Raw genomic sequence first — 12920 nt, 5'->3', positions numbered from 1 at the left:
GCCACCCAGGTGCCCCACGATTCCATGTATTTCTGATGCTCTTGGGACGTCAGACTCTTTCTAGGAACCTTGACCTAAAAATAGTATCTGACTGACCTTTGTGGCTCCACCACCAATTAAAGTGGGACCAACAAAGGAAGATCACAGGAATTTTAAAGTTGAAAGATGTCTTGGAATAAGACATCCACATCGTAGCCCCTACAGATGTTCACTCAGCTTGTACGTGAACATTTCCAGATATTGGCAAACGGTAGCTTTTCAAGGGAGTTTGTCACGTGATTGGATGTCGCCAAGTGCTAGTTTTGCTTCCAAAACTAGATGCAGCCTTTCTTTAATATCCGCCTTCACAGCAACACAAGCCCTCCTACCGCCCAGCCCTTACGTATTTGAGAGAAGCTCTCATGGGTCCACCGGACTCCACTCCGGGCGAGATTCCTCCTGTTCCCTTTCTGGTACTCCTCACGGGCACACAATTTGTCAGTGCTTCTCTGTCAAGAACAGGACACAAAATCCCAGGTGGAGTCAGGTCAGTGAGGAGAGTACACAGCCACGACCGACCTTGATCTTGTCGAGACACGTCTGTTCCTGCGACTTTAAAATGTGTTTATTTTCATTGCAGCCACATCAAAATCTTGGCTTCTTTTTTTCTCTTTTTCTGTTTCTCTCTGAGAGAGAGAGAGAGAGGGAAAGAGAGAGTGAGCGGGGGAGGGGTAAGGGGAGAGGGCACGACTCACAAGCAAACTCTTGCTGACCCTGGAGCCCAATTCGGGGCGCTTGATCTCACGATCTTGAGTACATGAACTGAGCCGAGATTTGAATGGTTAACGATGAGCCATCCAGGCGCCCCTCAAAACCTTGACTTCTGTTGAGCAGGGACCAACTAAAAACTTGGGCATTTTATACAAACTATGGCCCAGGTAGGCTCCCCCTTTATATTTATGTAATTGGCTTTCTACCCTAATGCGGGGTTATGCATATGTTTGCTAGATTACATCTTGTTGGTTCTAATTTATTACTGTAGTTTCAAATCCTGAACTCATCACCCAGCATATTAATGACCCATCTACTTGCTATCATATACAAATCTGATCAGCGTGCCTTCTCTGCCTTACTCCAGATCTCGATAAAAGATGTTGAGAAAAATAATATTCAAACCCTTATGGTAAAATCAGGCAGTGTGGATGACAGGCAGAGATTTTTGTGGGGAAAAATACATTGTTAGGGTGAAAATCAGAGGTCCTGTGTCCTTAGTCCATCAGCTTAGTGAGTTTTAGCTAAGTAAGAACTCATCACATTGGAACTTAAGGGGTCGCCTGGGTGATTAGGTTAAGCATTTGCCTTTGGCTCAGCTCATGATCCCAGGGTGTGGGATTGAGCCCCACATTGGGCCCCCTTCTCTGTGGGAAGCCTGCTTTTTCTCTCTGCCTGCCACTCCCCCTGCTTGTGCTCTCTTTCTCTCTGGCAAATACATAAATAAAACCTTTAAAAAAAAAAAAACTGGAACTTGGGGCTCCTGGGTGGCTCAGTGGGTTAAGCCTCTGCCTTCGGCTCAGGTCATGGTCTCAGGGTCCTGGGATCAAGCCTTGCATCGGGCTCTCTGCTCAGCAGGGAGCCTGCTTCCCTTCCTCTCTCTCTACCTGCCTCTCTGCCTACTTGTGATCTCTGTCTGTCAAATAAATAAAGTCTTAAAAAAACAAAAAACAAAAAACAAAACAAAACTGGAACTTAATGGGTGCCTGGGTGGCTCAGTTGGTTAAGTGACTGCCTTTAGCTCAGGTCATGATTCCAGAGTCCCGGGATCGAGGCCCGCATTGGGCTCCTAGGTCCGCGGGGAGTCTGCTTTTTCCTCTGACCTTCTCCCCTCTCAGCTCTCTCTCTCTTTCTCTCTTTCAAATAAATAAATAAAATCTTTAAAAAAAATGGAACTTAAGAAGTTCCACATTACAGAAGTATTTTCTGATTGCCACATAAACTAATGGCATCATTATCCAAGTAACAGATAAGAGGGTCATTCAGGTAAGGTTTCTGTGGGTAGCAAAGGAGTAATAGTAGAGTGGAGTGGTTTTGAGGGGTATGAGCTGTGTTTCTTTTTTTTAAATTTTCTTATTATTTAAATTCGACTAGCCAACATAGAATACATCATTAGTACCTGACATAGAGGGTATGAGCTTTAGAACAAGACAGACGTGTGTCCGCCCCAAATCTACTACCTACTGGCTGGGTAGCCTGGGGAAGATAACTGACCATGTCTTCATTTCAGTTTCTTCACATGAAATGGAAATAGTAATACTTCATAGAGTTGTGGAAATTAAAGGACGCATGTGAAAGAATAATAGTGTCTTGTACATAGTAAGTGCTTGATCAATAGTACGTCTCGCTTTTAAATAAATCTAAGAACAATGAGGTACAAAATAAAGTTTTTACCCTATACACACCCAAGATGAGCAAATGTGAGTAAGCCAAACTATCAAATCATAGTTGTAAAAAACAAAGAGCACGTAGACTCAAGGAGAATTCGGTGGTATGAACGCTTTGTTTCCCCTTCATTTCCACAGGCTATGCGTAGTCTTGCTTCCTGAAAGCGGGCTCAGGAGGTTGCTATAAGCAAGAACTGCAAGGCAGAATTCACCCACCGATGTCATTCTATGCAAACATTTTCTGCATTGACTATTTCTTTGGACTTGAAACACTCATTCTCTTCCCATTCGATTTTTAAAACGCTTTGATTTTTTTTTTTTTTTAACCTCTTAGTCAATGAAAGAGAACCACTAAGAATTTTTTGGAAAGGCTTTATTTATAAAATGGATAGCCTACCTCTAAAATGTGCAAAATGGTGAGGAGAATTATCCAGGTGATTTAGTCACGTCCAGATCTGCTGATGTGATGATGCTGCTGTTCCCCCGTCCACCCAACAGATTTGCTGACAGTGTTCTCGTGGGTACTGGAGTCCCTTTGTTAGTTGGGATAAGTGTGCCCCAACAGCCTCCGTGGGCGGGTGAATCAGGAAGGATTGTCATAAAGAGAAATCCATTTCTCACTGAACTGGATACCCAAGAATGGCACTGGTCACAGTGTAGGGTCACACTGAATAACTGCAGAAATTTAATTAACACATTTATCAATCAAAGTCTTCAAAAGTCGCTTTTAGTAAATGCATAAGCAAAGTTTTTAAAATGCAAACTTAGTACTTAATAATCAATGTGATTATACGTGACCAGATATGTAAACAGAGCTCAAAATTTTTAAAAAAAGATTCACTTAAAAACTATAGAGCCAGGCTGATCTGTTTTACAAACACTGATCCAGAGAAGCAAAGCAATAAGATTATTGTGGTTGGTAGAAGTCATTTTTTGGTATGATAATAGTCATGGATCACAATTAAGATCAAATAAAATATATGACAGATTGTCTCCAGCTTAAAAATGTAGCTTTAATTTAGTTTGTAGGAATGATCATTATGTACAGGTATAAAGAGGTATGGTCTATTTAAAATATAATGCAAAAATTGTGTTATTTTGAACATAAAAATTTTGATATAAGACTGAGCTCATATTTTTGTCTAAAACTTAAGCAGCATGTCCAGTGATCTGTAACAGAATTCTGACTACCTTTCCCCCCCAAAAATTTAAGAAGTGAACATCTTATATATAAGTCTATGTTTAAAATGTTTTTTTTTTTTTTTAAGACAGAACATTCTAAATGAACTTAATATCAAAAGACAAAACGTTGGTTTGGAATATACACATTGAAAATACATAGGTCTTTAAAAATCCATATTTTAAACCAGAACATTTTGTATCTTTTATTTTTACGTAATCTTTTCTGAGTGCCAATGGTTTTCTAGGTATTATATATAATATATAGACTTTAGTCCTGAGGACTATTACCATATATCACACCGCAGTGAATGAAGTTGTACTTTATTTCTAGGGAGAAAGAAATATGCAGGTCCCCAACTAAGACACTGTTTTGCCTGGTTGAGATTTGTAGTGTACCTTTGGCACAAGTGTGTGAAACTCCCAAATGTGTTCAGCTATGCAAAGGCATCATGTCTTATCTCTGTGTTTCTTAAATACGATCAGAAACAGGCTATCTACTTCTGAAGGATTATTATCAGTGGTCATATCAAACTGGTTCACTAAAACATCACTGTCATTTCCCCTTACCCAAATCATTCTGCATACCGGAATTGGAGTGAGTTGCTATGGATTGCAATGCAACAATATTCTTTCACTCATGGGTTGTACTATCCTTTGCTGATATGGAACAGATATCTCCCCTGTTGGGATCAGCCTAACTAGGATTATGATATTATCCCATTTCCACATCAATACCTGCCTGTAATAGTGACACATCTTCTAAGAGTGAATAGAACAGTCTTGCAGAAAATGGATGAATACCTCTGTTTAATAGAGGAAATGTGCACTGCCCTTTTTTTTAATTAGTTGAAGGAAATACCAAAGTTTATTTTACAATAAGGCTAGAGTCTTGTAAAATCTTGGGTCCACTTGTGACTATTACAAGAACACAGTCTGACTTGTTTCCCAAGCACACTCTAGGAATACTGCCTTTTCTGTGCATTTTGTGAATAGTAACCATACTTTTAAATCTGTATTGTCAATGGAAATTTTACTTGAAATTAAAGTTGTCTTCTGTTATGTTTTTAACCTATAGAATAAGATTCCAGTGTTGTATATGAATTTCAATAACAAATGAAAAAAATCAAACATGTACATTTGGAAATATTTGCACATATTTTTTATTAAATGTAAAGTAGCCTTTCATACTACTCTGATGTGTCCTTTCTGAACAAGACTATTAAATATAATAAAAAAGCTACATTTTCAGTTTGCCATTGCTCTCATCAGCCATCATTTTGCTATATTATTTATAGATCCACTTCTGGGGTGCCTGGGTGGCTCAGTTGGTTAAGCGACTGCCTTCCGCTCAGGTCATGATCCTGGAGTCCCATGGGGAGTCTGCTTCTCCCTCTGACCTTCTTCCCTCTCATGCTCTCTCTCTCTCAAATAAAAATAAATAAAACTTTAAAATATAGCTCCACTTCTATTTGTGCGCAATGTCTTTTTATAAAGGCTTTTCAATGTAATAACAATGTTACGAATAATCTTAGTTAATTCTTTTTTTTTTAAGATTTTATTTTTTGAGAGAGAGAGAGAATAAAAAGGGGGTAGGGGCAGAGAGAGAAGCAGACTTACTGCTGAACAGGGAGCCCGATGCAGGACCCAGGGATCATGACCTGAGCCGAAGGTAGATGCTTAATTGACTGAGCCACCCAGGTGCCCCAATCTCAGTTAATTCTTATAATTCTTACCCAAGTATTTCCAGTTTATTTTGTGCAATGATTTTCATTAATTTAAGCAAAATCTTAAAAAGATTTTATTTATTTATTTGAGGGAGAGCGAGGGAGAGATCACAAGCAGGTGGGGGGAGGGGCAGAGAGAGGGAGAAGCAGACTCCACACTGAGCAGGAAACCTGATGTGGGGCTCGATCCCAGGATCCTGAGATCATGACCTGAGCTGAAGGCAGTAGCTTAATGGACTGAGCCACCCAGGTGTCCTTTAAGCAAACTTATCACACTTGTACAACATATGTACATATCAAAAGGATACAAAGTATAGTGTACTGCTTGAGGAATTTCCACAAAACAAGGATACCAGGATAGCCAGCAGCCAGGTCAATAAGCAGAACATAACCAGCAGCTCAGAAGCCCTCTCAAGCTCTCTACTGGTAACTACTAACACCTGTGTGATCTAAATGTGGTGTCTGTCTGGTTGGATGTGGACCCCCCAAACTGGAGCAAGAATCAGGTGGAACTGATGGCATGGGAAGTTGAAAAAATTCACTTGAGGAAGAACAAAGGAGACAAGTTTATTGAATATGCCCCAAGGGAGTGGCAGGCCTGAGAGCAGAGGAGAAGCTTTCTGCCATGAGGGGCATTTTTTAAAGGGGGAAGGGAAAGAGGTATGGCAACATATCGAATCTTCACTTTTTTGGTAACTGCCTACTTGTAGGTAGCCCATTGGTCAGTTAGGGTCTACAGATGTTCTGAGGTTGGTCGCTCGATGGGCCTGCCCTGGATTCAGTCAGGGGGTCACTGTGGGCCTTTTCTATGGTCTATCACTCAAGCCCGTTTTTTTGGACTTCAAATAAAAGGAATCAAAGAATATTATTTCTCCCCCCACTTTGTGTCTCGCTCCACTCAACATTACAGTCGTGAGATCCACGTTCCTGCACGCAGCAATCATCCGTTCTCACTGCTGGAACGCATCTGTTATCTGGACTCACGACCACTTCCTTATCCATCCTACCGATTGTGTACACTTGTGTGTGCATCTTTTGGCTTTCATGAATAGTGCTGCCACAAACATTCTCATTGTTGTTGTTTTTCAGTGAACATAGGCACAATTTGAAGTATGCACCTGGGGGTGGATTCACTGGGTCGTGCACACATTCTGCTCTAGCAGACCCTGCACCAGACATCTAGTATCCACGGCTGACTGTTTTCCAGAATATTGTGCCAATTTATACTTCCTTCAGCTGTGAAGTTAGAGTTCTGGTTGCTACACATTTTTGTCAACACTTGATTTGTGTCTCTTCTCCATTTGAACCATTTTTTTTTTTTAAGATTTATTTTTTGAGAGAGAAAAAGCATGAGTGGGGGAGGGGCAGAGAGAGAGAGAGAGAGAGAGAGACTCCTCAAACAGACTCCCTGCTGAGCGCAGAGCCCCATGAGGGGCTCAATCCTAGGACTTTGAGATCATGACCTTAGCCGAAAATCAAGAGGTTGCTTAACCAACTGAGTCACTCAGGTGCCCCTCCATTTGAGCCATTCTTGTGGGGTGTGTAGTAGTATCATACTGTGGTTTTAACTTGCCTTGTGCTAATCACTAAAGAAGTTAAGTGTCTCCTCAGATGTTTATTATTATTTAAATATCCCCTTTGGGGAATTGTCTACCCAAGCCCTTTGCCAATTTTTCTTTTTGTCATCTACTTTTAATGGCCTCATAAGAGTTTATATGGTAAGGATACAAATCCCTTGTTGTGTATGGGGCAAGGGTAGGCTGTCCCAAAATGGTCCACTTTGGCATGAAGATTATTTTTGAGTTAAAAGCAATTAAAACCTAGCAGATTCAGGAAAAGCTCCTTACCTCCCCCACAACTGCCTAAAACAATTTAGACAGAAGACCTACTCCAGGAAGAAAGCTATCATCATAGATAACTATATTATATGAACTAGGTACAGTAGACAAGGAGAGACCTAGCAAGGCCTATTTGATCAAAGTCCTCTGTGTCCCATTGTTTCTCAGTGACCCTGCAAACATTTAACGATCATTTACTATTTCTCATCTTCCTGTCAATTGCATTCCATCCCTTTGAGGTGCCAGACTCCTATCCCCTTCTCCTTAGTTGAATGACATATGTACCCCTTTAACCTGTCTTTGGAATCTCTGCATCTGTGTGGATTCCCTATATGTAGGAAATTAAATTAAATTTTCTTCTGTTAAGCTGTCTTTAATCAAGTTGATTACTAGACCAGCTAGAAGGATCTTGAAGGGCAGAGAAAATTTGTTCTCCCCAGCAGGTAGAAATATGCATTACAAATACATTATTCTATTTAATGGGAGAAAAAGGAGCAAAGCTTGGCCTTTGCTGCAGCTCCCAGTCTCCAGGCAGGATTCCTGAAGCACACAGATTGTAACACTCCTACAGTTCCCTCAAAGACTCTCTTTAATGTTTTATAACTGTAACTTTGCTCTGGTGTTACATCCCTCTGATAATCATGAATATCTCCCACCCCGGGATATAAATTAGCAATCATCCTTGAAACATATGACCCACTGATACACATCTGAAGGATCTCATGGCTAGTGTCTTACTAGACAGTAGTAAATAATTTTATCTTAACAGCAGCTAGCCCCTCAAGGTTCTGGAAGGCTTGCTTCCAAATTCCTTAGAGACCTATGCTATTCCTAACCCCCAGTAACCAATCGTCATTCCTCACAATCCCAGGGCAGCTCTTTCTACCCACCAGCCCTGTTTCTGTGCTGTAAGAAAAGTCCCTTTTTGCACTGAAAACATCTCAAGATTTCTTTCTTGACCACTTGCTGGCAGTCCCACATCATATTCTGTGGATTGCCTTTTCACACTTAATTGTGCCTTTCTAATTTTAATGTAGTTCAATTTATTATTTTTCTCCTTAATGGTTAGCTTTTTTGGGGGGTGGTGTATATATTTTAAGGAATCTTTCCCAAAGATAAGGAAAATATTTTCCTATGTTTTCTAATAGGAATTTTATTTCTCACATTTAGACACATATCTGGAGCTGATTTTGGGTATATGGTGTGAGGCAAGGAGTGAAGAGTGCCGGGTGCATAGTAGGTGATTAATAAATATTGCTGGAAGACTGAATTAAGCTGCAGTGATTCTAAAGAAGGCCAGTATGGTTTGGGAATCATGGTCAGATTAGTGTACAGTGGTTCAGAGTTTCCTGGGCTTATTCTTGGAGCCTACCACAGCTCACCTGCCTTATCTACCTGCTCACCCTACAGATTTCCAGAAGAGGGGCTGGGGAATCCACTTTGATGCACAAAGAGCTTCAGGAAGCTGGAGGCTCTGCTAGGCTCTAAACTCATTTTCAATCTGCTGACGAAGGCAGCACACTTCATTCTTTTCTTCAGGGACATCTCTGGGCCTGGACACAGAGGAACTGTTTTTGCATGAGATGTAGCTTGAAGGTCATCCCCAAGTGCACTGTTTTAGATCAAGTGTGCCAGTATTCTGAGTATCCCTGCCCAACTTCAACAAAACAACTTTTTGAAATAATTACAAATTCTCAGGAATTTGCAAAGAAATGTACAGCCAGATTCTCCCGTACCCTTCACCTAGCCTCCCGCAGTGTTCACATCTGGCATAGCCATAAAAAGTACAATATACAACTCATGACATTGACACTGGTACAAACCACAGAGTTTATTCACATTTTGCCAGTTATATATACACTCTTTGTGTATGTGTATGTGTGCAGCTGTGTGCAGTTTTATCCCAAGTACAGCATCATGTAAACCCCACCACAATCAAGATGCTTAACTCTATCTTTAACACAAGATTCCTTCTGAGAGCCCATTTTAAAAAAGCACTCCAGCAGCGCCTGGGTGGCTCAGTTGATTAAGCATCTGCCTTGGGCTCAGTCGTGATCCCGGGGTCCTGGGGCTCCCTGCTCAATGGGGACTCTGCTTCTCCCTCCTCCTCAGCCCACCTCCCCCCAGGCTCATGCTGTCTCTGTCTCTAATAAATAAAATCTTCAAAAAATAAAATAAAAAGCACTCCAAGCACAGATACACCTCTTCACATTGCACCACTCCCAGACTTCAGGCCAAACAAGGATATCCTGAGGCCTTGTTTCTGAGAGCGCCTCTGATATTACACTTCCTACAGCCTAGATAAGTTGACCACCTAATAATCTATTTTAGAATCTGTTTGCAATTTTTTTTTCCGTCTTTACTCATCACTATCCCAGTCATGGAGAAGCTCTACATCTCACGGCAGGAGCATCTGAAGGTCACTGTCCAGATGTAAGAGAATGGTGCACATCCTGTCCGACCAGTACTGCAAGTCAGCGGAGTCTCCAGGGAGACCAGGTAAGGCTCTTACCTTAGTTCAGGCTGCTGTAACCAGTGACCATACGCTGGTGGCTTACACCACAGACATTTATTTCTCACAGTTCTGGAAGCCAGAAGTCTGACATCAGTGTGGCAGCATAGTCAGGTTTTTGGCGAGTGCCCTCTTCCTCGTTTACAGAAGGTCATCTTCCTGTTTTGTCCTCACCTGGCTTGCCCTCTGGCCTCTTCCTGTAAAGGCACTAACCCCATCGTGAGGGCTCCACTGTCCTGACCCCCTACCTGTCAAAGGTCCCACTTCCAAATACCATCCCTTTGGGATTATGGTTTCAACATATAAATTTGAGGGAGACACATTTGGGTCATTGTGGTGCCCTTCAAAGCACCTGTGAACATGGTGGCATTGCCGCATGGCTGAGGAGGGCCTCTGATCTTTGCCTTGTTGATCCAAGCAGTCAACCCTACCCCTTTCCAGGTGAATTCATTTCCTTGCTCTTCCATTTGTGGTGAATCTAGCAGAGCAGGATCCTTGAACCCATTCTCCCTGTCTATACCATATATAAAAGGAGGCTCGAGCTTCCTTCTCTACCCTGGAACAGAAATATTCAGGTGAACAGGAGAGATCTGTACCATTGCAACACACCTGTGAGCCCATGACCTTTCTCCACTTGAGTAAGGGAAGAAGTGGTGAGCAGTGAGGCCGGGGTGGGTGTGGGGAACTGGGCCGGGTGATGAGGGGTCTTATGGAGCACAGTAAGGAGCTTGGATTTTATCCTCTACTCTGGTAAGAGATAAAGGCCAAATGGCTGGGTCCCATTACCTAGCTAATCCAATCAGCTGACCTGGACACCTAGAGATAAATTCCAAAGGTGAAATTAAAGTAGATGAATGAAGCTTTGTTGTTTGGTTTCCAAGGAGAGAGTGACAGATGAAAATGGACATATTAATTAGCTTTTGTGACTTGAAAAGCTTGTTCAAGGGATGTGATTTTTATTTTTCCAGTTTATCCTTAAGACAGTTTTAGTATTCTGTTATCTAGAATGATAAATGTAATCATAAAAGCAATGAGGAAAACTCGTGCTGTATTAAAACATTTAAGGCAGAAGTAGATACTGATTTGAGATTATGGAGTTAACATTCCTAACAAACATGTTGCTGTTTCAGTGTGGGAGTCACTGCCTTTTCTGGTGTTACTTGCTTATAAAAAAACACAAACAGAACTTTTGGTCCCTAAAACAGAGGAAGATGTGACTGCCTAATACCTCTGTTTATTAGATGTTATTAGATGTCTGTGACAAAATACAAGGTCTGGAAAACCGTGGAAACCAACCCCTCCCAGAGAACTCAAGGCCTTCAAACTTCAGGAGCGATGTTTCACTCTTCTCTTCCTCACCTTCCCCTTTCTGCACGGGATGGCTGGCTTAACCAGAGACACGCCCAAACACCAGGGAGGAAGCTCAGGATTAAAATCTAAAATCTGTACTCTGGAGAGAAACAGTATGGAGGCCAAATTTGCCTGCTTACATAGTTGAAGCTAGTTTCTTTTTTAGTGTCATCTGCCTTTCCCCCCCTTTTTTCAGACACTAACTTTCCCATCAGTACCTCATTCATCCATCCATCCATCCATCCATCCATCCATCCATCCATCCATCCATCCGTTTACTGTGCCTCTATGTTGTGATGGGCACAGAGCTAGAAGCGGGGTATACAGTGAGTGATAAACCAGACAGAACAGACACAACCTCTGGTCTCTTCGAACTTACGGTCTAATGTGGGAGATGATCAATAAACAAGTGAAAATCCCAGTAAATATATGAGGACTACTTGTAGAGATTGGGAGGCGACAAGCAGGGGGCCATCTGTGATAGAGAAAAACAGGGGTGAGGAGGTTGTGCACGCTTCCTGAGCAGGTAATATTTAAGGAAAGAATTAGCATGCACAGATCTGTAGGAAAACTGTCCAAGCAGAGGGAACAGCATAGGGAAGAACCCAGAGGCAGGAACAGTTTCAACAGAGAAGGGGGTTATCTGGAACTGAGAGACCAGCAGGCTGAGGAGACTGCCAGTGCCGGGTCCTAAACACTCCAGAATCTAACGGAAAGTTATTGAAAGGCTTTAAAGTGGGAGGTGGTCAGTTGTGTGTCTCTGGAAGATGACTGACAGATACACAGACATTGAGCAACTAGCTCTGCACAGGCACCTAAAGATCCAGTCACTGTGGTTGCCTGTGGACTGAGCAAGTAGGTGGCTGGGGGTCAGAGGTGGGAGGCAGAAGTGTTCCTAGGGACTCTTTGTTAACTTCTGACCTTGGAAGTATCCTGTGTATCCCAAGACCAGAAGCAGGAACAGGAAGAAGGCCACTGCAGATGTCCAGGACAGACCTGAGATATCCGGGAAGCTCTGTGATCAGACTGTGGGCATGAGGAAGGGGTTGGCATTATGATAATCCCTGTTTTTGGATTCAGGATTGAGTGACTAAGTGGATGGTGATGATAACTGAAATTCGGGAGAGGTGAAGAGGGTTTTGGGGCACGGACAGTTCCAGAATTTCTATTTAGGAGAGGCTCAGGGGTGGTCAGCTAGTTGGAAGCGGAGGCTGGAAGAGCTGTGTCTTAAATATGCATTTATTTTTTTTATTTTTTTTTATTTATTTATTTTTAAAGATTTTATTTATTTATTTGACAGAGAGAGATCACAAGCAGGCAGAGAGGCAGGCAGAGAGAGAGGAGGAAGCAGGCTCCCTGCTGAGCAGAGAGTCCGATGCGGAGCTCGATCCCAGGACCCTGGGATCATGACCTGAGCCGAAGGCAGCGTCTTAACCCACTGAGCCACCCAGGCGCCCCTTAAATATGCATTTGCACAGCATTTATATCATCAAGATAGGTTCGATTATAGTGCAGTAACCTCAAATACACAACACGCACACACCTCAGAATTAAAAAACAGCAAAAATCTCGGGGACTTAGACAACAGTGTTTTTCATTTTTTTTCCTTGTTCACCGTGAGCTACAGGTCTAGATGACTCTCTGGGCAACTGTCCTACGCGCGATGGCTCAGCATTCTGGGCTGCTTTGATCTTAGGCATCTGCATCTCAACAAATGATAACTTTGGGACAAAGAAAGCAGCGGGGCAGGGGGTAGACACTGAAGAGAATTGTGCACCTGTTCCTAAATATTTCCACGCAGATGCCATATGTGCAATTTCCCCCACACTTCAGTGGCCACGGTGACTGCCGTCACTGAGTCTGACTGCAAGGAGATGGGTAAATAGCATTCTTCCAA

General features: G+C 42.3%; 1 protein-coding gene across 1 annotated transcript in view; it reads left to right on the top strand.

Moving 5' to 3' along the window:
• SLC26A4 (solute carrier family 26 member 4) overlaps window positions 1–4853 on the top strand; it is a 50717-nt gene extending 45864 nt beyond the window's left edge. The window contains exon 21 of the mRNA XM_059170805.1: window positions 2556–4853. Within this exon, the coding sequence (XP_059026788.1) occupies window positions 2556–2579 (24 nt within the window). The 3' untranslated portion in view covers window positions 2580–4853. The remainder of the gene's footprint in view (window positions 1–2555) is intronic.
• Window positions 4854–12920: the final 8067 nt, after the last annotated feature.

The sequence above is a fragment of the Mustela lutreola genome, chromosome 4, assembly GCF_030435805.1.
Source record: "Mustela lutreola isolate mMusLut2 chromosome 4, mMusLut2.pri, whole genome shotgun sequence".
Taxonomy (NCBI): Eukaryota; Metazoa; Chordata; class Mammalia; order Carnivora; family Mustelidae; genus Mustela; species Mustela lutreola.
This window is presented reverse-complemented; position numbering and strand designations above follow the sequence as displayed.